Source organism: Pelecanus crispus, chromosome 2, assembly GCF_030463565.1.
Source record: "Pelecanus crispus isolate bPelCri1 chromosome 2, bPelCri1.pri, whole genome shotgun sequence".
Taxonomy (NCBI): Eukaryota; Metazoa; Chordata; class Aves; order Pelecaniformes; family Pelecanidae; genus Pelecanus; species Pelecanus crispus.
Genome location: NC_134644.1, coordinates 118,951,258 through 118,978,091, shown reverse-complemented (window position 1 = coordinate 118,978,091; position 26,834 = coordinate 118,951,258). Strand labels below are relative to the sequence as shown.

General features: G+C 39.3%; 2 protein-coding genes across 2 annotated transcripts in view; one reads left to right on the top strand and one right to left on the bottom strand.

The window, feature by feature from the left end:
- Positions 1 to 4,979, top strand: part of ARHGAP28 (Rho GTPase activating protein 28) — a 72,492-nt gene extending 67,513 nt beyond the window's left edge. The window contains exons 13-15 of the mRNA XM_009490722.2: positions 2,162 to 2,316; positions 2,970 to 3,034; positions 4,888 to 4,979. Of these exons, the coding sequence (XP_009488997.2) occupies positions 2,162 to 2,316; positions 2,970 to 3,034; positions 4,888 to 4,979 (312 nt within the window). The remainder of the gene's footprint in view (positions 1 to 2,161; positions 2,317 to 2,969; positions 3,035 to 4,887) is intronic.
- A 5,423-nt stretch (positions 4,980 to 10,402) lies between these two features.
- LAMA1 (laminin subunit alpha 1) overlaps positions 10,403 to 26,834 on the bottom strand; it is a 90,509-nt gene continuing 74,077 nt past the window's right edge. Inside the window, exons 45-58 of the mRNA XM_075705051.1 lie at positions 26,506 to 26,650; positions 25,060 to 25,201; positions 23,791 to 23,905; positions 23,392 to 23,589; positions 22,558 to 22,709; positions 21,853 to 22,038; positions 20,632 to 20,794; positions 19,399 to 19,511; positions 18,131 to 18,320; positions 15,450 to 15,608; positions 14,299 to 14,452; positions 13,559 to 13,692; positions 12,250 to 12,472; positions 10,403 to 10,563 (exon numbers count right to left, since the gene is read on the bottom strand). Coding sequence (XP_075561166.1) covers positions 10,403 to 10,563; positions 12,250 to 12,472; positions 13,559 to 13,692; positions 14,299 to 14,452; positions 15,450 to 15,608; positions 18,131 to 18,320; positions 19,399 to 19,511; positions 20,632 to 20,794; positions 21,853 to 22,038; positions 22,558 to 22,709; positions 23,392 to 23,589; positions 23,791 to 23,905; positions 25,060 to 25,201; positions 26,506 to 26,650 — 2,235 coding nt within the window. The remainder of the gene's footprint in view (positions 10,564 to 12,249; positions 12,473 to 13,558; positions 13,693 to 14,298; positions 14,453 to 15,449; positions 15,609 to 18,130; positions 18,321 to 19,398; positions 19,512 to 20,631; positions 20,795 to 21,852; positions 22,039 to 22,557; positions 22,710 to 23,391; positions 23,590 to 23,790; positions 23,906 to 25,059; positions 25,202 to 26,505; positions 26,651 to 26,834) is intronic.

The following is a 26,834-nucleotide window of genomic DNA, read 5'->3' as shown; positions in this document are numbered from 1 at the left end:
ATATACCATTTTCAAATACAGCTTTAACCAGCCTCCCTCCTTTCTTTCTCATAAAAGCCTCCAGGGATGGGGAGGAAATTTTACCATACAAAATAAGCAGATTTGGGAGCTATCTTGAAAGATGTGCTTCCCAGTCCAGCATCCTGATAAGACAAAGCTTTGGGGATTGATTGAGAAAAGATGAGGAAGGCAGAATGATTTCCAGCAGCCCAAGCTATAAGCTGTTACAAACACATGCTGGTTTTGTACCTGTTTTATAAGAAAATGGTCATATGTGGACTGTCCTTGACAGCAATGATCTGTAGATATTCAACAAATGCATGGATCTGTAGTTGAGTAGTATGATGGTCCATATTAGGATTAATTGTACTTACCCATGCCCTGGTCCAGGCCACTCAATATTCTCCTTGCAAGCTTCAGTTTTACAGTTTTGCACTAACTTCCTAAGCAGAGAGAAAATCCAGTTTGCCTAACATAGACACCAAAACTGGGTCTGAATTTTAAGTCCCTAATGAAGTAGTTTGTGTTGTTATTCCCCATATAGTCAGAAGAGAGAGGTGGATACTTTTGAGGATTTCCAGAGCTCCAGGTGCAGTTCAGACTTAGCAAAGTCTGATACAAAAAATCTTCCTTTGGAGGTCTTAAAGCCACCAACTTTTCTCCACTGCATGGGTATGGAGTTTAGGAACTTACTTGAGGTATGCTACTTCAACAGACACCTAAAATTAACTTATGTATTAAGTGTAGCATATAATTTGGGCAACAAAGCATGTTGTGTACACATCCACAACATACACAGTCCCTATAGCAGCTTATATGTAGTATTTCCATGTAGTAACTACCTTTAATAACCTTGAGAGAAAGTCTTTGGAGTCTTGCATGGAGGTTTAAAAGAATGGAGACTGGTGAATTGGAAGAGGAGTAATCAAGGAACTGGTCAAGACTCTATAGTTATTGAAGAATAGTCTTGAAGAACAAAAGAAAAGACAAATTAGGAAGGAGTGGTATTAAGAGATTATAAGAAAAAGAGACTAAGCCACCTAATACAGACAACAGAGAAAATGCAGAAGGGACTGTCTGGGAAAAAACAGAAAGAAAAAGGATATGTATGAATTGTGAATCCATGTTAATTCAGCTGTTTGGAGAATTCATTTGCCAGCATTGACTGAAATGTATTGTGGGTAGGACACACATTTGTGCTGTAGATGAAGACACAGATGTTTGTTTAAAATGGTGGTGTAGACTACTGGGTTGCAAAACTATACTCACCCTGGAACAAATACAGTGAGAGCTTCTAAGGAGAGTCAATTACCGCAGTCATTGCACCTTCGGGAAGGCAAGTTCATTGATCGAAGTAATTGGCTTTGCATCTAATAAAAACAAGACTAGCCATTGCAGGTAGCTGAAATATGAAGGGTAAATTGGAGGCAAACTGTGTTTGGATAACTGAGTTGAATTTTGAGAGCACTTAACACAGTCCCCAGGTCTCAGATATTCTAAATTACACAGGGACAGAGACTATTGTACTCTGCTCAGCATGGTATTAACTGGATTAGAACTGGAATGCAAACCTTGCTAATTGATTTATCCGCCATTAATCATGGAAGAGTGCATAAACTTCATAGATGATCGTTTGAACCCTACACAAGGTCAAATTTCAAATTAACAGAAACCATATGGTAGTTTGATATTTTACTGTACGTAAGCTTCGATCCACTTGAAGCTATACAAAGCGGAAACAGAGAACTGGATCTTCATGCCTTAGGAGAATTTCATCTTTAAAAGGAAGACCAGATATTCCTAGTCATTTTTACTTACTTTTAAATAAACAGTTGGTTCACTGACCAATGTTAACAGAAATAACTTGAAAAATCTCAGATAACAACTTGACTCAGTATTACTGCAAGTAATTAAAAATCAAGGGCTGGACTTTATTCTGTATGCATCTATGTGATGCTTACCAAGGAGTTTGTGTCTTTGTGTTCCATCTTATTATACTGTATCTATAAATTTGTGTTTGCATAACTGTAAATATGTTTTTTGAATAAGTGAATCCAGGACAGTGATTCTTGCAAGTAACCTCAAAATAGTTGCAGAACTGCTCCTGAATGGAGCCACACCAGTATTTGCTTAGACTCACTCTACTGAATATTGATTTTAGGGAGCTGTCACTTTTCCCCCATACCTGCAGTCTGACATACCCGAGGGTGTGATAAGAGTTTATGCTCCACTGCATTCAAAAGTCTCTATGGCAATTCAACTCAACAGCCAAACAAAAGCCAAAGACATCCTGGCTCGTTTCCACTGTGAAAACAGGTGGGTAAATCAGAACATTTTGTTTTTCCTGAGCAGTAATGTCAGAACTATTAATGAAGAAATTGTCTCCTTTTCAAAGACTCATTGCATTACAAGAACTCTTTTTCTAATCTAAAATTGCTAATCTATGGTTACGCTGGTGAAAGAAATTCTAACCACTGATTTCATTCTTTATGTTTTACTTAATAATTGGCTCCTATACAGAATCAATCTGCCCTCTGTTATGCCACTACTAAAAACATACGTTTTATAGACTTGCCGCATAGAGAACCCAGAGGGATTGTCTTACATCTGCCCACAAAATGTTATTGTTTTTATTTCTGTAAGGTAATAATTATTAACAGTTATGGGAAATGGTAAATTGTATCTGAAAGTCTTTTCTGCAAAGTCTTCCGATGTTACCACGTAATTCTCTTTACATAAATAATAAAAAAGAAATCTATAAGAGAATGCTGAGTTAACTGTGACAAAATAATCTACCTCTGTAGCACATTCAGTATTCTGCAGCGCTCCATTTGGTGGAAGTCCTTGCTTTTGATAAGTAAGTTCACAGGGGCAAAAATATCAAATTTTACCTTAATATAAATGGTAGTTGATTGATAGGGCAGTGGTTATAACAGAAAGACAAACTGACTTTTTTTTTTCTATCCTAGCCGTGGTTCATCACAGAACATGAGAGGCCAGATCCAAAGTTTACATGAAATTGGAGGAAATATAGGTAGGTGTCATTTTTGAAAATTCAATTCTGAATGTCCTTAGCCTCGTAAAACACCTCAGGGCAGTGCTGTTTTCACACAGCTGGGTCTCTCCTCCCTTCCAGTCCATCTGCAGGGAAGGAGTCTGTCCCAAAAGCTGTTAAAATCAATGTAACGATTCCTTCCAACTCCAGCATGACTGAAGGGGCACTGTGCAGGAGGTACTGACCTGGTGGCTGGATCTCAGCAGGACTCCTGACAGTCTTGCCAAATTCATCTGACCTTTTGCTTACCTCTCTCACTCTCATAATTGAGCATTTTTCCATGGTTAAGAGATCTTTAGTCTTCCTCTCGTGAGCACATTCCACCTTGCTGTCAAGCCTTTTCCTGAGACCTATTTCTTCCTCACTGTACTTAAGTGTTAACCTCCTCCAAATAACAAACACAGAATTGAGAATTCAGCCCCTGCAGGTATGGGTATACTATACTCATACTAATCCATGTGCTTTATTTAGATTGTAAATTCCTTGCAGTAGGGATTTTGTCTTCTTCCATGTTTCATGCAGTGACATTTTTGTAATAACAGTGGCTTGCCACACAAGTTCCTGGCCTAAAGGTCAAAAACCAGATTTTAATTTGATATTGCGCAGTTCTGACTCTCTCCTTTCTCTATTGATATTAAAATTCTGGATGCTCTGTTGGAGTCTTTTGTCAACTGTCTGATTAGATTATTCCTTAATTCTTCTAGATTCAGCTCTAAACAGTTTATATAAAGTTATTACAAAACGTCACAGACTTGCTTTAGCAGCAGTCAAGAAGAAAAGTCGTTATTACTGAAGATATACAAAGTCTAAATTTGATTAGTGATTTGTTTTGCATGGCTAAACAGGATGACCAACTGATGCTAAAGCAGAAGATTCTAAAGGCCTTGTGAAACAATTCCAAGTATTCCCCCCCATGCTCTTTCAAAAATCTGGACATTTAATTTGCATCTTCATTTAAAATTATTTTTATAGTCCTAGATCTTTCAGGGTACCTTAGTCCACCGATTATGCATTAAATCATTTACATTTCTTTCACTTCAATAAAACCATTAGGAGCCCAGTGACCTTATATGTAACTGTACAGAAATTTTACCATAATCCCTTGTGCCACAGCAATGTAACCTCACCAGTTAAATGGCTTCATCACCCAGTGTAAATGCAATATAGTCCAACAAATCAGCTTAACTCAATTAAGAGGCACCAAATGCCTCTTCCTGTGGCAAAGGCAGCAGGGACTCCCCAGCCACCCAACTCCTAGTCCCAGTCACCACCTAAAGAAACCCTCAAACAGCCAGACTTCAGAGGACTTTTTTTTTTTTTTTTTTTAACCAGCCAAACAGCAACTGCCAAAAACCTTGATAGAGTCTCTACATCTCTTTGCAAGATCCTGTGGATAGGAACACATGGTTTACAGAGCTACTTTTTCAGCATTTAAAAATAGTGTAGAAACAAAGTTACCGAGTTGTAATTCCAGCCCAGTAAGTCCAAAGAAATAAAAAAAACGTACTGTGGCACTTACAGTAACAGTGTTGTTAATGCTTCACCATAATATTTGTTCACCATTTGACTAAACACCTTGTCAATAAGTCAGCATAATGCAGGGTATCCTGCCTGGAAGTGAAAGTGAATTCATGACTCTCGCTGAGTAAAATCACTGGCAAATTTACCCAAGCCCCTGTCTGTATCCGGGCAAGATGTCAGTTGGACACAGCAAACTAGGCTCGCTATGTGCAAGCCGGAGATACATTCAAGGACATTTTAACATATCTCTGTCCCATTTACTAACATGCTCAAAACATCCTATGATTCATGGCTGTCGATTTCTGTTTCAGGCCAGCACTGTTTGGATCCAGATGCCTACATGTTAGATGTTTACCGCGCAAATCCTCAGGCAGAATGGGTGATAAAACCAAAAGCAAGCTGAAGCAGAAGGCTGCAGCGGACTGGACAAAAGCCAAATGGACGACAGTGATGCCTGTCATTTTAAGAAGCTCTTGGCAGAGACAAAACAAAATGGTAGCTACAGGATATCATTCCTTCCTACTGTACTGTCCAACTGATGTTCGCCATGTACTACTTTTGGTATAAGCATTATCACTCCAGCTTCTGGACCATCTGAAAATATCACACCAGTTATGCTTTCATATGGATTACACTTGTGCCAGTTGGCCGAGGAGTTAAAGAGGACGGACCAAGGTACGGAAGCACAGAAAACAACGCGTTGCATATGGAGTTGTTTGTTTCCTGACCTGGTGTTAGAACATGAATTTTTGGAAAGGAAAGAATCCAGTGGCATCCACGGATGTATGAAACACTACCGACCACAGTGTATCACAGAAGCATCACAGAGACACTCAAGAAGAGAAGGTATCTGTCAAACATGGAAGAGAGGAGCTCGACCTGCAGCAGTGCCAAGACGTAGCTGTGTGACAAAATCAAACCTTTCTGCTGAAAGTCAATCCGTACAGTGTGCATTACTGCAATATTTATGTCTCTCGGTCACTCCTCATGAGTCCCTGATGCTGGGGGAGGGAGGGAGGCAGGAGGAAGAACTACTGTATAGACAGCTATACTGCTTTATGTACGTACCACTGTATATATTACTACCAGTCTTCCAAAATCGTCTGTCTGGATCATATTACTGTGTGCAATTGTAGCGCCCCAAAACATTTTCTCCTTCCTTCCCCGGTCACACACACAAGCTTCGGGAAACAAATGCTAGGTGAGAAGGGGCATATTGCCCTGGCTCCATCTTTTACTCGATAGTCTCAGATTTAAGTCTGTGTAATGCCATAATATATGTGTTAATGGTGCCACTTACAGCCATCACCTTTTTTGTTAAACTTTATAGTTTCTTAATTTGTAACCCAATCCTTTTTCTTTTGTTTATTTTAGCTTTAATATGTAAGCAACTTTTATACTATTCAGCTGCATTAAGAAGAGAGAACTTTGTCCGGATCTTGTATAACACAGCATGGAGAAGAAAAAGAGCTTCCAATGAGCAGAGGGATTTAATACTCTTATTTAACATTTACACATTAGGGCCTTAAAACCATAGCCAAACTAGGCCCAGTTGTGCTGGAGGTTTTACAAACACATAGCAAATTGCAGCTCCTTTTACAGATGGCATGCAGTCTATGAAAACACGCCGGCTGACAAGAGAACAACGGGCTGCAACTGCATTGGGAATGCAGCACAGCAAATGTTAGACAGTATGCCTAGCTTGTAGCCAGTCACAAGGGTGAGCACTATTCTTCACCTAATCCTCTGGGTTTTGGCTATACTTTACAGACCTAAAGCATGCTTGTTGAGTAGGGAAATCACAAGTCTCTGGAAAACTGCAAGTATTTTTTTCATCTTTGTCTTACACAAAAAACAGGAACTTCATTGTTGCCTTCAGCTGCACTGCAATGTCTCCGTCATTGGATGATGATATTGCACAATGAATTCACCCACAGCCTGAGCAGTGGGTTTTGTTCCTGATCTGGACACACAGGTGAGGCAGAAGCTGGTGCTCTGTTTACCAGGTAGCAATGTAAAAGCGTTCTGAACCAAGTCCTCCAGGTGAACATAAAGTATGCCGTCCTGTGGAGAAACCTGTAACTTGTGATGCTCTGCTGAAGCTGTGTGATGAAGGTTTTCACACTCTAGAAACCCTGCTTCTGGTTCAAAGTTAATCATGTTCTGCAGTATTTAACTTTCATTGTTAGTTCTCAGTAAAAGAAATCAACATTGAATCAGTAATTTTACCAGCAACAATGTCTACAGAGAGCAGATCCTGTCTGTCTTTCTTACCTTCTCGAGATTAAAAATGATAAAATTTAGCAACATTATTCTTTCATTTTCTTTCAAACAATGAAATTTTTAACTTTCCAATTTTTTTTTTTTTTCTGAACACTAATGGATGCACAGTTGCAGCCAGGTTAAGACCAGGACAGTTGTATTATACAATACGCTGCTTATTTTGACAACTATTTATTTTAAGTATATGAGACAGTAGATCTGTGGTTTGTTCATAAGGCTAAGTATAAATGTTTTGTCAAGTGCTTTGTTCCCGATTCCCTTTAGCTCCCTCCGTGGCAATGGACAACTCTTTGTACTATGATGCCCTTTTCTTTTAGCTGTAAAACAGTAGTCCTTTCCTTATAAAGGTAACATGAGAATTAGTTGAGTTAAATTCCACTCTCGGATGCAGCCAAACAATTCCCTGAGCAGAACAGGAGTTATAAACATCCATCTAGGAAGGACAAACTCAGCAAAGGGATTTTATGTGCAAAGTGCTTTGAATATGAAGAGCATCATATAAATGCTAAGCATCGTTGTATTTATAGCCAATGGAAGAGCTTTTATGACTATACAGAAAGCCTAAACATTAACTAAAGAATTTGAAATGATGTAGCAAATGAGATAACTTTCTACAGTACTTTCAGACAAATACATGACCTCCTCCATCTTGCCCACTCACTTCATTCTGTGTTCTCAATGGCCGCGGCAAGGGAAAGTACAGAGCAGCCATGTGCTCACACTGTAACTTCCTCAGCATGTCCTGGACCCTGAAGTGAGGACTTCATCAAAATTACTTCTGAAATAGATCTCACTGTAATCCACACAGGATAGAAGCAGGTTTTGGAAGACTTTCACCTTTTACCACTTTGCAACTTCGGAAAGCCAAATCTGATGTAATGAAATCCATCCTGTGAACACGTGTTTTATACTAAAATTGCCTATAACTTCATAAGACATGCATATTAGCATATAAACTAGATTCTACATACAGTGCCCAGACTACTACAGCATGGCCAAATACCTGCTGCCTCTGAAACAGAATGGCAAAATTATTTTTTGATACAAATGGACCTAATGACCCACGGGTACTGTGGTTAATACCGTTACACATTAAGTTGTTTTGTGTTGTTGTGGTACACTAGCTTGATTTAATACGCAAACTGAACAATCTCTACGACATTTTTGAATATGAGGTCTCAACTTTGGGCCTTATATTTCAAAATGCTGGTGGAGGCACCTGGAATTTTGCTCCTCCTAACAGCAGCTGAAGTTGAAACCAAGTTACGATAGGATTGTCACCTAACAAAAAAGCAACGTTATGTGGAAAGCTATTAATAATAAAGTGGTAGGAAGCAGGGAGAAACTTACTCAGCAAACTCCAAAGATGCCTCAAGCATTTATGTACTCCATGGTTCTACAAAGACAGCATTTTGCATATCAACACATAGAGAAAGAGAGAGAGAGTATTGCAAGAAGTAGGACTGGAATGCTCTAACCTGTTTATGCAGCTAATGTCATTAGAATGTGTGCGTGTGTGCAAATGTGTCTCTGTCTATGTATAATATTAACTACCTCACTCTGCATTTTCCAGGAAAAATATTTGGCTTAGGGGTTTAATATTCCAAAACTTTCTATTATTAATTTCACCTCTCCACTAGTTTTTTACATTGATAAAATGTTCCTCCTTCTAAGGGGCAAGATTTGGAAATTACCAAAAAAACATATATTAAAAGACATATTTCAGGATATGGATGAAATTTTACCCAAAGCATGTTGCCTCAATTACTGCTTGTAACGTGAACCTTTTGAGATCAGATCTTGGGGTTAATAGATAACAAATACAAACACACTGTCTTTCAGTTTTTATTTTTCAATGGCTTTCCATTAATGTGTGTCTTCTCTGGAAAATAATATGATGCCACTAATCAAAGCAAAATGTTTGTATGTATGTTTCCCTTACAATCCCCATTATGTTATGTGTTTTGTTGAAGTAAGCCCACACGTAAGTGTATTTGTACACCAGAATGTGTCCATTGTATTGTATCCATGTCAAAAATAAAAACAATACAAACAAAGCAAGCTCTTCAAATCTAAACACGTGGTTTTCAGATAGAAGCAGGTGACAGAAATTGCAAAAAGCAGTGGTGAATCTGTCTTAAAGGCAACTCCGTTGTTACAGCACCCGAACAGCTAGCTACACAAAGGATGACATCCTGCCATCCTTGCTCAAGTGGAGCAATTCTTTGCTCCAGGAGGTCTTCTCTTGGATTACCTCGATGCAACGTACAAAATGACACTGCTTGGAGTCCTGCCTCATTGAAATCAATGAAAAACTTGCTTTGGGGTTTCATTTGAGCCAGTATTTTTTAAACTAGTATGAAATCCATAGAGCAAAACCAACTTTAGAACAAGTTGTAAAAATGCATAGTAAAAGCCAAACAAAATTGTAAGGAGCAAACAAAAATACTGCTAGTTCAAAGAGAAAAAGGAGATAGAAGTGACTTGTAAAGAACTATGTTTATGATAGATGCATCTTCAAGTACGAGACATGGCTGTCACTGCTCCATAATCCGGCCAGTTGATGAATGGATGTCCTTACTTGAGTCAGATCGAGTGTGTGTCCCCCAAACCTGGCTCAAGCGCCACTACTGGAAGCCTCATTTTAGAAACAGAGGCAGACACAGTAGGAAAAGGTAAAGATAGAACTGCTGACTGGCATGTGAATTAGGCATCACAGAGCACCAAAAGGTCCTTCCCTGTGTCCTGTAAGAAATACTGTTTTGCCAAGAAAGATGCATTAGTTCTCATCGCCAAAATACATAGTTGTTCCCAAGCCAGACCCAAATCGTTTCTTCACCAACACAACATGCCATATGCGTGTCTGTGCTGGGGAGTTGCTGCTTGTCCTGCAACTGATTACATAAAAGCATAAAGAGGAACAAAGTCCTCCTAGACAATGTGGCTATAATGGGGGTTGGAAGCACTGGATATTAAGACAGAAGGAAAAGGTATTTATTTAAAGTATAAATAAGAAAATTCTATTCATTAGACTCTGAATATGAGACCTTCAAAATTATGCCTTTAGTCTCCTGCTCCCTCTGCTGGACTCTACCCACTTGTACTTTTCACTTCTTAGCCTTCAGGCTCTTTTTCTTCTAACTGAAATGTGTGGACAACTAAACTACATGAAATAATGCACAGTTTATTGTAGTTTTATTATGTGGTCCAAAATTATTACTTTTTTATAAAATGACCAACAAGCAATAAAATGAAATACTGTCAAGTAATCAAACCAAAACATACTGTAAACACTGATTAATAAAAATTCCCAAAAGAAAAATACCCAATTAATGCCATTAACATTGTAATAGAGGTATTTGTCGTTTACTTAAAATGCAGACATAGAGCTTCGGACTAAAAAAAATAAATGACCTGAGTTGGAAAACAACCAGAAAATCAAAGAGATGCAGGTTCTTCTTCTTTTCATTACAAAAAGAGAATGAAAAATAACAGATCAACAAAAAAAAACCCGCTCTCAGTCCAGACAGGCTTTGCTGCAGTTCAGTGCTCAGCCCCAGGGCAGGAATGAGGAAAGACTCCACGCAGGTCAAAAGCTCTGCTAAAGTCAAACAATTCTGCCTGTTGGCCCTTGGTCAACACAAGGTTTCTCAAACAGCCATGGAATGAGCTCTTGCTCGTGAGGCAGTTTTGCTTCACATCAGCTGGAAAAAAAAAAAACAAAAAAAACAACAAAACCATGAAATATGTAGAATCTGTTTCTGGTGAACTGAAACAATACAAAGATCCAGGTTATTACTCAACTGCTTGCCCTCCCTCTCAAACAAGAGATTAAACCAACACCTGAGGAGCACCAAGTTCCATTCATGTTTGGATGATCTGGGACATCCCATCACGGACAGTCACTGCTGCCTTCAAGCATAAGCCATGAACTGGGATAACTTGTGCAGAGTTTGCAGAAATAATTTGTCCCAGGGACAAGAGAGGGGAAAACAGAGGAGAAAGCCACTCTGCATAGGTGTCTTCCAAGTCATAATTGAAACTGGCAGAATATGAAGCAACAGCTGAGCTGTACACAGTCATAGACTCCATTGGCAAACCAAAACATGACCTTGGTAGGGAGTCCAACTCTTTTTTTCCATATAACCTGTGAAACAATTCATTCCACTTCTGCAGTACTCAACTAAACTGAAGAATTTTTCTCTTCTCTACAAACCTAACCTTGTCAGATAGAGCACTGAAAGAACAATTAGCATCACATTACCCTATTTTTTTTTAAAAAAAAAAGTTCACAAGATGCTGATAAGACCACTTTGGTATTTGAGGAAGACCAAATATTAATCAAGATCTGGTTAACGAGCATTAATTCATTTTTCATAAAGCACCAAAACCTTGTCCAACAGAAGGCTCTGTAACATTTCAAGCTATTATCCCTAAAGCTTTCCAAATATTTAAAAGCCAAGTTTGCCCTTCAGACCTCATCACACTGTTTTCACACAAATGGAAATATCTGAACTGATGAACTGTAACAGCTGTTTCAGAGACAAATGTATATGGGCATTTTATGCTACTTTTAAAAGCATTAAGATAGTCAAAACTATTTGAAGCCTACTCACTCTCAGTATTGATGTGTCCATTAAAAAGCATGCCTGCAAAAAGGCCAAACTCATGATGTTCAAAATTCAATCCTCTTAATGAATGCATTGTCTTGGCTCAAATTATCAACTAATGAGTTGCATAACTTAATTGGAAAGTAATTCAATTATACATTTTTTGTGTTACTATCATAGTATGACTGACAGACTTCAGAAGGGAATTTGCACAGAACAAGGGAAATACACATTCAACGGCAGCAGCTTGACTTCTGCCTGCACAGCCCCTCACATGAAACATTACCAAAAATAAAGCAGAGAAGAGCACTATAGAAACCTTACTTAGATGAATGTGAAGGAAAGCCTTAATATGAATTTGACTGCAAGAGAACCACACCTCAGCATACACAGGCAGGGATATTGTGAAGTCTGAGAGAGACTGTGAAAGACAAACCATGTGGAGGAAATCCTTCTCAGAAACTAAGGAGCAGGTTTGTGTAGGAAAGTGATATGAGTTCAGTTAATCTTGCCAACACACTGAACAGCTAAATGCAGTTATCTACAAAGAAGCATACACAAATATTAATATGCTGTGATCTCAGTGACAATGCGGAAAATGGTAACTAGGATTTACAACTCAATCATGAACTTCATGTATCAGAGCAAGCAAGCAAGGGAAAGGGGGGGGAGCAGGATGGGAGGAAGGGAGGGAGAGAGCGCATGTGTTAAAGAGTCATTCTTATAAGAGACAGTGAGAGCAGGAGGGAGAGAAGGGAAAAGAAATATTATTGTACCTACCAGGATAGCCTCCAACATAAATGGGATTGTTCGTATCTGCAGATGTTGACTGGATGTAGGGATTATCAGTTTGAACCAAATTCCCATCAATTATCAGTGAAATGCGATGTTTGCTTTTGTTTGCTTGAAGCTTGTGCCATTTTCCATCACATAAACTATTTGTGCCTCTTGGTTCATATGTAGCTGTTATTCTGCCAGCTCCATTGTTGACATGGAATAAAACCTGTATAAACAGCCAGATGCCAATGAAGACATAAAGTAAGAATACATGAACTAATTTGCCTAGATAAAAGCACAATCATGCTGGTGCAGAGATTTCCGTTTTAATGTTTGGTAATTATACAAAGCTAAAGTTTACTTTGATAGATAGACTGTGTCCTTATTGAAGTATCTTTAAAATCTAAAAGACAGATATATCCATGCAATGGTCCATTGGGTTAGCTTGGTATACTTCACTTGGGATTTCAATGTTTCTTACAAATACCAATCAAGTCATTTTCTCACAGAAGTTAAGACTTCCGATCTGAAAGAAGATCCACTGTATCTAACTGAAGAGAAAGAAAATGGACTGAAAGCACTTGTCATTGCCAATACATGTATTGATTCATTTCATGTATTTATTTTTCAAAGCAGTAGACATTTCCTCAACTCTGTGCTGAGGATTACTATGTAAATATTACCTAAGAAAGTATGTCCCACAGAAACAGTGATATTTAACATTGTCTCTAGCTAGGAAGTTTTGAATAAAAAATGAGCTATTTCTGAGAAAAATAAATACTTAAGAGCAATCAAGTATACATTTTTTATGCAGGAGACGAGTGGAGAACTATGTATTGATTGTTAAAAGGTTTATGGAGCATAATGGCCAGTAGAAGTAGAGAGAGAGTTAATTGCTCATGAATATTGAAGAAGTACAAAACAGGGTGCTTTGCACATGCAATAATATGTTTAGCAAGGACAAGTGTAGCTCTATGGCAGAAAAAGTATTAAGCTGTAAGATATATATTTGGTCTAACATACAAGGTATGCAGTACCGAAGGTCACGGTGGCTGCAAACTAACATAAATTATACTAATTAAAAAGGCAAAAAAGTTCCAGTCACTTCTGCTAATCTCACATTTTATCATATGATGGTGATGAGAAACCTCGAGACTGAAAGTCTGTCCCATACTTGTTCTGTGGGGATTTGGTTTGGATATTTTGCCTCCACCACTTTTCACTGGTGTCTATTTAGTGCTACCCAACAGTTCTAGCCTCCCAGTTTTAAGCAAGCCTTATGAAAATAGTGTGCCAGCACAGGGCAGCCTACCTTCCCATTTACAATCTCCAGTCCAATGGCATCAACCTTAGCACTGCTGACCCCAAGGAGAACACCATGCACCGCTGTCGTACGGAACTCCAGTGTGATGTTCACATCCGACCGGACTTTGTAGCCTTCTCTGACTGAAAAGAAGTTATAAGCTTGTAAATGAAGACTTGTAACCCACAGTACAAAGTAGAATACATACACTATCCTTAAAAGGCCTAAAAAGCTTGTTAATTACTCTGCTGGGACATGACCTTGCGGAACCTCTGGAAAGTAAGTTTTCCAAAGTCGTAATTCAGATTTTATACTGGAAATGATACATTCCCAAATTAGTTTTCTTCCATTGAGATTTAATACATTCTATCTCATTTGTAAGAAACAGTGAAGAACAAGAGTCCTTCACGTTACTTCACAAGTCCCCTACATCTTTTGTCTTTATACCCTTTAACAGACCTTAACTTAACATCATGAACATGAATATTTGTAGCTGAAGAAAGAGGTAGTTCATTTCTTTCCCAGTGCTAGAATCATTAGCTCTTTCCTTTGTGGAAAATAGCCCTTTGCAGAAATGGCCACTTTTGGACGTATGGAGTAAAGGGACTCAATTAGAAATACATATGCAGGACATGCACTCTTTGTATGAGGAGTCAATTAATTACACACTGTTCCAGCAAAACCTAATAAGAGTACATTTTCATTACCATTAATTCAGTAAGGTACTGCTTTCATTTAATGACACTTACCAAGAGCAGCAAAGCCACTCCCATCAAAGAAAGTACCGTCCTGCACTGTTACATAGCATTTATTCACAGCAAAGATGGAGACAGGGCTCTCGTTGTCCAGTTGTTTACTATTAATAGTCAGGCTACCAATGCAGGCAGGAATACTGTGAGTCACCTAAGCATATCGAAATATAAGAGTTAATGTGCAACACAAACTGCTGCAATGCTCTCTCAGTGATTCACCTGATGTTATAGTAAATAAATTCTCTGAACAAAACACAGCAGGATCTAAAATATTTTTGTAATTACATTTCTATTATTACATATACTTATATAAGGTTACAAATGTACATAATGTCTTAGAGTCAAAATAAATATTGTTTAGAAGCACGGTATACATTCTCTATAACATTTAGAAACAATTGTATTTGCTTGAATGTGAGCAGGGATACATCCAACTGTTAAAGACATTCCAAACATGCTTCAGCAAATTAACAAATAAATCAATATTTTGTATGACATTTTGCAAGCAGAAAGATTCATTAGAATTTCTCACTATTTTCAGGAATTGCAGATTCAAAGTATTAAAATACTCATTAGCCCCATTATCCAATTAAAAAGCATGGGAGAAGAAAGTACGCCCAGGAATTGAGAAACATCGTTATCATCACTGGAATCCTCTCTGAGATAATGGGCTGCACAAGGACAAAAACCTGCCCTCTAAAGGCATGTATAAAAAGTACGTTTTAGGCTCAGGCAGCTAAACCCAGCCTTTCAGAGATATTTAAGGCACCTAATTCCTATTTGAATAAAATAGGGCTTAGGTACAAAAATGTATGAGATTCTAGGTCATTTTTTATCTTATACTATGAAACACAGGAATTTATTTTCTTTATCCATTTTTAACAGAGAGATTGATAGAAGAAAAAAAATCTATTTTGGGCTATTACTAAAACATAAGGATACAAGCTCTAGCTAGAGTCGCTAAACCATAGAAAGCTGGAAAGATTTATCTGGTAAGGGGTCATTACTTTCTTTGTTGTTTCTTTCCCTAAGTACTTCTTTTTTGCCACTGTCAGAGACAGGATACTGAATTAGATGGGTTTGATGCAGTATACTCATTCTGGTATTGCAAAACGTCCGAGATTCCCCACCACCCCAAACCTTCTTACATTCCCAAGACTCTTCGGCACGTAGTCTAAGGGCAGTCCTCCCACGTAGAGCTTCCCCTCCACATCCAAAGTGCTACCATCTCCCAGAGCACTGACTGCTACCAATTCCTGTCCATCCACAATTATTATACCTTTTCTTTTAACGTATTCTGTCTTTATCTGGAAAAAATGACAGCATGCAAACATGAATCAGTAAGCAGAATTAGTTACCTAGTCATCATTTGCCATAGAAGCAAGCAAGACAATTTTTTAGTGGTTAGATTGTGTTGTGGTTTAACCCCAGTTGGCAACTAAGCATCACACAGCCGCTCACTCACCCAGGGGGACAGAATCGGAAAAAAAGAAGTAAAACCCATGGGTTGACATAAAGACAGTTTAATATGACAGCAGAGGAAGATAAAATAATAATAATGATAAAAGAATACACAAAACAAGCGATGGACAATGTAATTCTTCACCACCCACTGACCGATGCCCAGCCAGTCCCTGAGCAGCGATCGCTGCCCCCCAGCCAACTCCCCCCATTTTATATACTGAGCATGATGTCATATGGTATGGAATAGCCCTTTGGCTAGTTTGGGTCAGCTGTCCTGGCTGTGCTCCCTCCCAGCTTTTTGTGCACCTGGCAGAGCATGGGAAGCTAAAAAGTCCTTGACTAGTATAAACACTGCTTAGCAACAACTGAAACACCAGTGTGTTATCAACATTACTCTCATACTACACCCAAAACACAGACCTATACCAGCTACTAGGAATAAAATTAACTCTATCCCAGCCAAAACCAGGACAGATTGCTTTGACATACTACCGTACTGATGATCCTCTTGAAATTCAGTGCGAAGCTGAGGCCATTTCAGAATGCAACTGAGTAGCTAAACTGCTTCCTTGCCTCCCCAAGGGCTCACAATGATCACATGTTGTTCTGCATAAGTTTTTTAGTCTCTTAAGAATCATTATTTAAAACCACTAGTTTATTGCCTTAGGATATGAGTACATCACTGAGTTTGAAGAGCGGAGTACTGTGCTGGTCTTCTGCAATTATTGTGCCGCCCACCAGCTGAGCCATCTTAGCTCTCTGAAGTGCAGCCCTACAGCAGCTCCTATGCTGTAATTTTATGATGGGCAGTACTGAATTTGCTATGACCAAAAAAGCCTCCCAGTTCTGTCCATCTTGTTCATTGATGCCCCTATGCCTTCCTTGCACTAAAGCAATTACTCACACACAGGTGAGGGACTTTATTTGAAGCCAGCTAGCCATTTATTCTTCCCTGGTTACTTTTAGCCCCAGTCAGAATCCTGACCAGGTTCAACGTGAGATTTCAAGAACATTTGGGTTGGTAAGGGGATAAAGTGGTACAGCAGGGTGATATGAGCAGATGACAGAGAATGGAAAGAAGTGCTTCTTCTGGCAGCAATGCATATTAGCTTAAATTGATTGTAGAGCTACTGCAATAATCACCCCCAGCTGTGAAGTGGTGTGACTCAGCCTTAGTCTCCAAAAAAAGTTCAAGCTCATGCTTTTATGTCCTGGGTAGTAAAGGTAGGCCAGCTCTCATATGTAATCTATTTATCTCTTAGAAGTGGAGAGTGTGAGTATGAGTTTTACATGAGTATATTTAAACATGCAGCTGTAAATCTCGGAGTGTTCTTCCTTTCAGTGTAGGCAGCAGAGCTTAACTGTGATACCTCTCTCTGACAGAAGTTCACGTTTGCTTTCTTTATGTTAGTTTTTGCTGGTTTTTCTTCTGCTGATTATATATGAAAAGCAAAAATTACACTCTGCTGATTCCCAGGGTACCTAAGAGAGGTGGCAGCTTTGTGTCATCCATCACTTTGTCCCACAGAAGCCACTTCCTGGAGTTAAGGCTTCACATACGGACAAGGGAAGGGAAGCTTAGCAGGATGACTACTGTCATCCTCACCTGCCTTAAGGAAAAGTAATGTTGTCAGAGTTGCTTTTAAAACTCATGCAGACATCACAGCCATTTATCACAAAGAAAGCCAGAGCCAGCAGCAGGTGGGTTGCTCAGAGGAACTGGGCCAATAGAGGCTGATCAGAGTCTTTGTACAGAAGGCCCTGAATGGTATGTGACACCTGAAAGCTGTAACCATAATTTCTCCTCAAACTCTCCTTATGCCAAGTCCTCCCCCTCCAGCCTTCATTCATTCCAAATGTCTACATTTCTCATGTTGCATCAACCAAGGAAAGGGAGTGATTCCCTGTTAGCACTAGCTGCTATGTCATGCTCAGGTATTAAGCGGTAAGTGGGAGAAAGAAGAAACTGTGCACCCACAAATCTTTCACCCTGTCACACACTCAGTTGTAGGTCTTTGGTGACACAGTGCACAGAAAGCTCTCTGTGGAAAAAGTCAGAGTCTCTAGACCCCTCTGTTGGGTTCTTCTCTGGTGAAGATGACCATTACTACATAGCTGGCGAACGATTTTATTTCTAAATAATCTGAGATACTTGACAGTATTTGGAAGCTGGAATTGATGCATAATTAATAAGAATTTAAAAAGGAAATAATTATACTCAAACACAAGTTATCTGAATGGTTTCATGACTGGGTGAAAACCTGTTTGCCTTTGCAACACAGAAAGTGTACAGGAACAGCAGGGAAAAAACATCCCAGTAACTATAGGGAAGAGAAAGTGGAGTACAAGATTGGTGACTACCTACCGTATGCCATTTTCCATCACTGATAACAGCAGGGTGAAAAGCTACTGCTTTTCCTTTGCCTAGATCAAATGAGAAATAGAGCTGTCCCCCATGAAGCTGTAGGGCTGCATAATCAACCTGGTTCTGGTGAGCCATGTAGTAAATCAGGCCACTGGAGGCAAAGGTTCTGAGATTCAGCTGGACAGAAAGTCTAGACAATAAAAATTCAGTGTTACTGAAAGATGTTTCTTCTACATTGATAAACAGCTTTTCTGGACGCAGAGAACAGCCTCAACCGATTTATTACTATGAAAGGAAATTTATTATTAGAAAGACCAGAAAAGTAGAATTTGCATTGATTCTAAGAAAGCATGACCTATAACGTATTTCATAATAGAAATCAGTGCTGTACCTCTCAGAGACAGAAAAAGTGCTTGTCACAGTGAGCTGGGCTTTAAGAGGGACAGGCTCAGCTGTTTGCGGCTGCAGGCTTGCCTATTGCCCCAAGAAAGGAATGAATTCCAGGGCAATGTGATGCTATTCATTACTATCAGCCAGGCTTGCTGGGATATAATGGGCAGACTGAGAACAGAGGGAGGCTTACAAGGTAGAAGAGCTGATTGAGCCATTTATTATAGAGACACCAGGTTCAGACTACATAGCATCAATCCTCCACAACGTCCTTATGTTCAATAGCTACAACAGAAGGGCTAGAAGCAAAAAATGCTCTTTTCTCAATGCCTGCAGAGGCTTCCTGAGTTGAAAGAAGCACATGCAAGTAAGCTTGAAGGCTGTGTTTTGGGGACCTTGTTGGGACAAACAAGAGTGGCAGAGAAGCTGCCACACATTAAGTCTCAACAGAACAATTCTTCTCAGTAGTCTCAGCTCCTTCAGTGACCTGGCGAGTGAAGCAGACATGCAAGGTGCAATTGCAGAAAATCCAGAGGAGAGGGCAAGATGTTATCTGCATCAGTCAAAGGAGCAGGGACCAGCTGAGCTCTGTATGTGGAAAACAGAAATCAAAATACTTACAGAAGGTACAGGGGGGCTCTTAAGTCTGAGGGGAGAAAAAATGCAGTACTGACCATGAGTTAAACTCATGACCACAAGACACATTAATTACATTGCGGTGGTTGTGATACCTTCTTCCATGAGGAACCCACAGAAACCTGAAGCAAGGTGTTCAAAGCTGGTAATGCAGTGATCATTCATGAAAACCATCACTGCATTTCTTGTAGCTCAATACAAGACAACACACTGTGTGCATGTGTGATTCAAGATATACTCACTTCTTCCTGACAGTAGACTGATTGAAGAGCAGTGTCAAGTGGCTGCCTTTGGCAAGTCCAAACTGATGGGCACCTTGAACATGATCAGGTAGCTCATCTTTTGCACAAACTACCTGTTAATGAAAGGACTTTATTAAGAAGAATAGTATCAGGTGCCGATCAGATGGCAATGTGCCTGTGCAGAACTTTGCAAGGAGCAAAACTGAGCCCCATGATAACCACAAAGTATACAGCAACATCCATTAGCTAAACTCCTAATCATTCTGAGCTATCTTTAGGCTCAAAAAGAACTAGTTCTAACGATTGAGCTATGCCTCATGGACAGCACTAGTCTTTTCTGCTGAGAAACGTTTGCAGTTTGAGAAGTATTCATTCACCATTTGCCTTAATTGATAGCCCTTTTGATAACAAATGCTGGAAGACCAAGTACAATTTCAGTGTGATAATCATATGGACTTGGTAGAAGTATTTTCCATTAAGTGACGACACACATTTTTGTTATGATTTTGGGGATGGGGAGCTGAGTAACAGAGTATGAGCCAAAGCTATACTTTAGCTCTAAGAAGGACAGCTTATTTCTTTTTATAGCCACAGTTGTATGAAATGGGTAAAATCCTGCTTTCTGTTGCCACAGAAAAATTATTTCAGGATGATTTGGAAACACTTCATTATAAAGATATGCAGCTGCAGAAGGAGAGAAGTAACGCTGCCTTCTCTCTTGCGAACAGGGACTGTGTGAGAGGAAACAGGTGCCATGCAAGCTGCATTCAGACACTGTGTGTCTCTGGAATGGTTTGTGCCGCCTCTTTGACACAGAGAAGAGACTGCATGTGTGTGACCAGGAAAACGTGAGTGCTGAATTGCACAGCTAATGCAAATCTCCACACGGAGCCACTCTGGCAGGAACACACTAAAGATAATAGTTACTGTCAAGTCCTTCTGCTGGGGGATTATCACTCCACTTTTTCTTTTCTTTTTTAGTGTTGCTGCCTGAACAATGATAAACCTAACTACAACTCCCTTCCAAAAGGCCAACAGCCTGCTACAAAGGTTTATATCAGAGTTTTTCTATAGGAAATAATAATTTCAAATCCACATTCATTGAACCATTCCATACCATAGAAGAAGCAAATATACACAGTCCATACTTTGAAAATTCTCCACAAAGCTAAAATGCATCTTGCTGTTGAACACTTTCTAGAAGAGGCAATAGAGCTTTGCTGTAATACATACTTTTTTTGTATCTGTAAGAGGCCTCAGGGGAACTGGTAAAGCCTGAAGTTCGGGTTGAATCTCAATGTCTTCTGGCTGTATGGCTGGTTTAGGCTTCTCTGACAAAAAGCAGCTGTCCATATCCACATGCTCATACTTCATGGAAGTGGTGAAATACAAAAGCCTGTGTTTTAAAAAAAACCTACATTTTAAGAGGTGAAAACCCAAATCCTTACATTTCCCAAGCACAAGGAGACTATTTTACAGGGTCTTTCACTAGTAACAGGAGAAAGGGAAAGAAGTGGCATGCTGGGACAAAAAGATTGATAAGTGGCAAATAATCTGTCCACAGAACTCTATTAATAGAAAATATTATTGGAAACACATTCTGTCTGTGAATGCAGATTGTCCTGGTTTCGTCTGGGATAGAGTTAATTTTATTCCTAGTAGCTGGCATAGTGCTGTGTTTTGGATTTAGTAGGAGAAGAATGTTGATAACACACCGATGTTTTAGTTGTTGCTGAGTACTGCTTATGCTAGTCAAGGACTTTTCAGCTTCCCATGCTCTGCCAGGTGCACAAGAAACTGGGAGGGGGCACAGCCAGAATAGTTGATCCAAACTGACCAAAGGGCTATTCCATACCATATGACGTCATGCTCCGTATATAAGCCGCAGGGAGTTGGCTGGGGGGCAGGGATTGCTGCTCGGGAACTGTCTGGGTATTGGTCGGCGGGTGGTGAGCAATTGCATTGTGCATGACTTGCTTTGTATATTATTATTACTACTATTATTATCATCATCATTATTATATTGTTGTTATTATCATTACTATTTTACTTTGTTTCAATTATTAAACTGTTCTTATATCAACCCACGAGTGTTTCTCACTCTTACTCCTCCGATTCTCTCCCCCGTCCCATCAGGGTAGGGGGAGTGAGCGAGCAGCTGCATGGTGCTTCTGTTGCTGGCTGGGGCTAAACCACGACAAGATGAAACTGTAGTAGAGAAAGTTGTATTTCGTGCAGCATCTCTATACACATTAAAGACATTTTTGATGCTATTCAGAAATGTAGCTGGTAATATCCATTTTCTGCCTGTTTTAACACCCAGATCGTCAGTATCATGCTTGTCTTATGTTAAAAACCAGGCAAATGCACAACACCATGAAAGAGATTACAAACTACAATTAATAATTACTATACACAGTTTTCCAAAATGGGGCAGTTACCCCTCTGACTTACTCCTTGTTAAAAATAAGATTGCTGATACAGCCATGAAAGGAGCCAGACATTTTTAGCCCTAAGATGCCCTCTCCTGCTGGAATGCCACCAGCGTAGAAGTTGGAAATATTTATGGGGCTCATTTCTGCTGATGAACCAAGCCTCAATTCTGCAGGGTTACTTTCATCCACCTGTACGGTTATGATCCTGAAAAAGATGAAATAGGGAAAATATTCAACAAGGGCCTTAGACATTCATTTTCAAATGAAAAGCATTCCTTTCAGCCTCAAAAATGTCCTGTTCAAAGAAATAAAGATTCCATCACTTTCAATGTCTTAAATCCTTCCAATGCCTTAAAACCAGAAGACCTTCTTTAGATAACTTTTAACATGTAGAGTTTTGTTGAATATCTTTCTAAATTATTTGATAGGTAACTTTCCAAATTATTTTGATAGCTGTATTTTTTTCTAATACTATTTAGTATACGTTACTCAAGTGGCCCAAGCTGTCTAGAGATTTTGAGAGCTTTTAACTACAACTTCATCAGTGGCTGTATGCTGTGTACAATTACCATGTAAATCAGAACACCTCCATTAACAGCAGAAGAACACAGCCCTGATTATTCCACCTAATGAGCTAGCAAAGGCAGTTTGCCTCAGAGAGTGCAGTGAACTGACAACAGCATACAATAATTAAACAGGTAGTACTGTTCACAGGCACATGTACCTCTTATTCCGGATTAGGATAACAGAGTGTTCTTGTCCATCACTGTATGTTCCATTAGCAGACTGAAGAATTACTTTTCTAGTACTTGCTCTATCTCCAGCATTTACATGAACTGCAAGATGACCATCAATCAGCATGATGGAAAAGAAGGGCTGTGAACGTAATCAGAAGATTAATTTTTAACTATAACTCAACTTCCTGTCAGTCATTCAGTATTTAAATAGAACATACTTCGGAAAAATTTATGTCCAGCTTTGTTGTAAACAAACTTTTTAATGAAACTCAAAGACTAGTAGGCATGTATTGGCACCTCTCAGAGTGCAAAGCCTTCTAACAGAAAACAGGAAAGCTGGAAATTTCTCTGGTCATGATAAAAATTCAGGTTAAAATGCAGTCATTTTTTTATACTACCACCACCACCCCACTCCTCCCCTAGAGGAAGGAAGTTAAGAAAGGGAACGTATATCCTACTAAGACTTTGTCCTTGGATTCCAGGAGCTCCAAAACAGTCTACCAGATGATATGAGATAGCTGTTCATCTCAGATCCTTCAATAACTACTTCTGACTAACAGAAGCGGACAGTAATACTCTGGGTTCATTTCATGTGCAGTCGTCTTCCTTGTTGCAAAAGCATTCTGGATCCTAGTAACTGTAATAGATCTCTGCTAACTGATCCTTCACCTCTCCTCTGCTACAATGAACACCCTCTGTTCCCCACCTAGCCTGTCTTTGGGCCTTCCTAAGCCGAATAAATTTTTCTTTCTCGTTCTTTGTTAAGTTACAGTCATAAAAACCTGACTTGATATTACAAAATAAAAATGGCAAAAACAAACCAAAAAACCTTTGTTTTCAGTACTTGCCAAGTGTGCTTGCCTACGCCGTCGCTTTTCCAGTCCCCTGCTGAGTCCAGCAAGTATGATGCCACTGCTGTTCTTTGTAGCAAAAGTTGCCATCAGTTCTGATTCTGGGCTTAAGGACTTAGGTACCAACTCAATATATCCGTTGTTCAAAATGTTCACACTACGAATAGGCTATTTTATGAGGAAAAGAAATAATTACTGACTTTGTCCCTACACAGTGCCCAGCAAGAAAAAAAAAATCAAGTATAGATTAGACTATCTTAGAATTTCTCAAGATAAACCCATTTCAACTCACTATATTCTTTCACAAACATTACTATTCATTGTTCAATAACAATAAAAGTCCGGTTACAAAACCTGAAAGTCTCCTACCTCCAATACACAGCCTTTTCTTACTCCATATGAATTTCTAAGCAAGTCAAAGGTTGAACGGGATATTTCCAGATTCTTGATGCATCCCACATACATTCTACTATTAAGACCTTTCCTGAAACACAAAACAAGGGGTTTTTTTCCAAGGAATAGTATTTGGAATCTCCTGGGAGAAAAGATTAAGTTCTCTTCAATAAGAGAGACCTGTTTTAAAGAATGCAGTCAGTCCAGTGTAAGTGAAAACAGGGGTAATTTGGGTTTTACTCTTAGCAGATATTAATTCTGATCTTAAAAAGAGTCAGATAACACTGTCCCCAGATGGAAACATACAAGTGTGTAGTGCTGTATTGCTAGGCCAGGTCATTTTCCAGAACCTTAAGGTGAATCTTCAGCTGAAATGTAATGGCTTTTGTGTGAGAGGGTAACTGTAGCGCTCTACTACCTAGCAATTCTTTTTCATTTCTTAAGTCTGTAGGATGCCTAATTTGCTTCCAGGTTTAAGTCAGAGAAATCTAAGGCTGTCCTGCCATAATCCCTGGCTGCTATGCCAGCTAAGATTAACAAATCTGCACCTCTGCAATAAATGTGCAGAGACCAGTACTGTCCTGGAATTTACCTTATTGTCAAGAGCATGCAGACAGTTTAATTTGATTTTCTTTTGCCATATTTATCCTTTCAAAGTGAAGCCACTGGAAGAAATGTGACTTTACAAGTTCAGCAGGGATGTGCAATACAAAAAGTATAAACTGGAGACATGCCATAAAAAAAGTATTTGTAAAGTTTTTTGTTGATCTGTTCACAATTGTTTCTCCTCTGTTTCAAGTTTCAAAACTGAATTACAAGAATTCCTTTCTGAAGTAGAACTTTTTCCTGAAGCACAGTTTTGCCCATAAATGCCAGGTGGAAAATGCAAGGCTTACATAGGTAGAGATCAAAGGAGCATCGTTCCAGGCAGCAGTGCTGAATGCTTGCCGCAGTCTGACACAAAGGGCAGGCGGCTGCTGTGGCAGCTGCTGTCATGGAAATCACCCATGGATGGGAAAACCAGAAGCTTGTCTGAGATCTGAACTGCACTGTCAGACCTACCAGTGAAAAACACCATATTAGAGTTTGAAGACAAAGGACAGATAATTCTGTGGTATACATGGCCATAAACAAGACTTCAGACTTCACTGATTTTCACTAATTTCAGTGACGATAGCAGAGTTTGCTGAAGTCTTTCCCTCTACTTAGTCTTAGCAAAGGGGGAAAAGTGAGAGGACAGTTTACCTCACAGTCCTTGATCTTGGCAGCCCACCAATGAAGACTGGGTCCTTATCAGAGCGGTTCAGGTCTGAGGCGCCCCCCGGAGATTCTCCTTGCTTGGTTTCTTTATAATTAAGGTTATATGCATCCATGACTGCCAAAATTCCTGCAAAGAAAAGAGAGTAAAGATTTGGAGAAGGACACGAATACACATTCTTCCATTTTGGCAATCTTGTCTCTAATAAAGGAAAATGTATTCATTGACTCAAACATGTATGGGCAATCTTCTTATTCTTACAATGAGTAAATTATTGTACTTTCAGCTATTCTGTTGATTTCATTCATTCTTCTCTGACAAAACAAAATCTGGGGAAGTCTACAGGAAAAATTATATAGAATAATAGAATCGGTTAGGTTGGAAAAGACCTTTAAGATCATCCAGTCCAACCATTAACCTAACATTACCAAGTCCACCACTAAACCAATTAAGGGTAGAGTAGCAGTTTCGTGTTTCCTGGCTTGGTGGCTGGATTATTTTTAATGAAAGTAAAAACTAGGAATCATTAAGATTGGAAAGGACCTCTAAGATCATCATTCCAATCATCAACCCAACACCACCATGCCCACTAAACCATGTCACAAAGTGCCAAGTCTACCCGTTTTTTGAACACTTCCAGGGATGGGGACTCCACCACCTCTCTGGGCAGCCTGGTCCAATGCTTGACTACTCTTTCCGTGAAGAAATTTGTCCTAATATCCAATCTAAACCTCCCCTGACGCAGCTTGAGCCCACTTCCTCTTGTTCTATCAGTTGTTACTTGGGAGCAGAGACCAACACCCACCTCACTACAACCTCCTTTCAGGTAGTTGTAGAGAGCGATAAGGTCTCCCCTCAGCCTCCTCTTCTCCAGACTAAACAACCCCAGTTCCCTCAGCCTCCTCTTCTCCAGGCTAAACAAACCCAGTTCCCTCAGCCGCTCCTCATAAGGCCTCTGCTCCAGACCTTTCACCAGCTTCATTGCCCTTCTCTGGACACGCTCCAGCACCTCAATGTCTTTCTTGTATTTTTATATATATATATATATCATAGTTATTAATATGTATTATTTGTAATGCATTACTTACCAAACTTAGGCCCAAAATACTGTTGTACTAGGTGCTACTAAAACGCAGAACAGAAAATGTGATCCCTGATATACGGACTTGGAAAAAGATCTTTCACTCTTAAAATAAGACTATTGATATGTTTTTGTCTGGCAGGTTCTGCACTCCCTGCTCTTTATAACATGTGCCAAATCAAGCACAACATTTACACTGGTGTCCTTCTAAAAGCAAAATAACATAAGTGTGGCTGCTAAAGAAACTGCATTGGAAGCAACCAATTTGGTTGCAGTGATGTTCCCTGTGCCTATCTTAGATATTTGTATTTGTAAATATGCAGACACCTGTTTTTTTCAGTCTGTAGCCTACCTTGTTTCTTGTTCCGACTGAATGAAATTTTATACCATGTTCCATTGTTGTAACGATTTTCTGTTGTAAGAGCAAGAGGTCCTGAACCTAGATCAACAGTCAGTCTCACTTTGCCATCAACAAGCTCAAGGGACAAGAAATCTCTCTGGGAGAAAAAAAAACCAACAAACAAACAAACAAACAACAGATTAAGTTACCGGAAATAAAATCTTCCAAAAGAATATATCCTTGGCAGGTTTGGGCTACTGTGTGAATAAGGCTTGGTAACTCTTGTACCTGGACTATTTGTTAGGCCCAAGACACTTATCTTTCCTATGTTTAGGAAAATT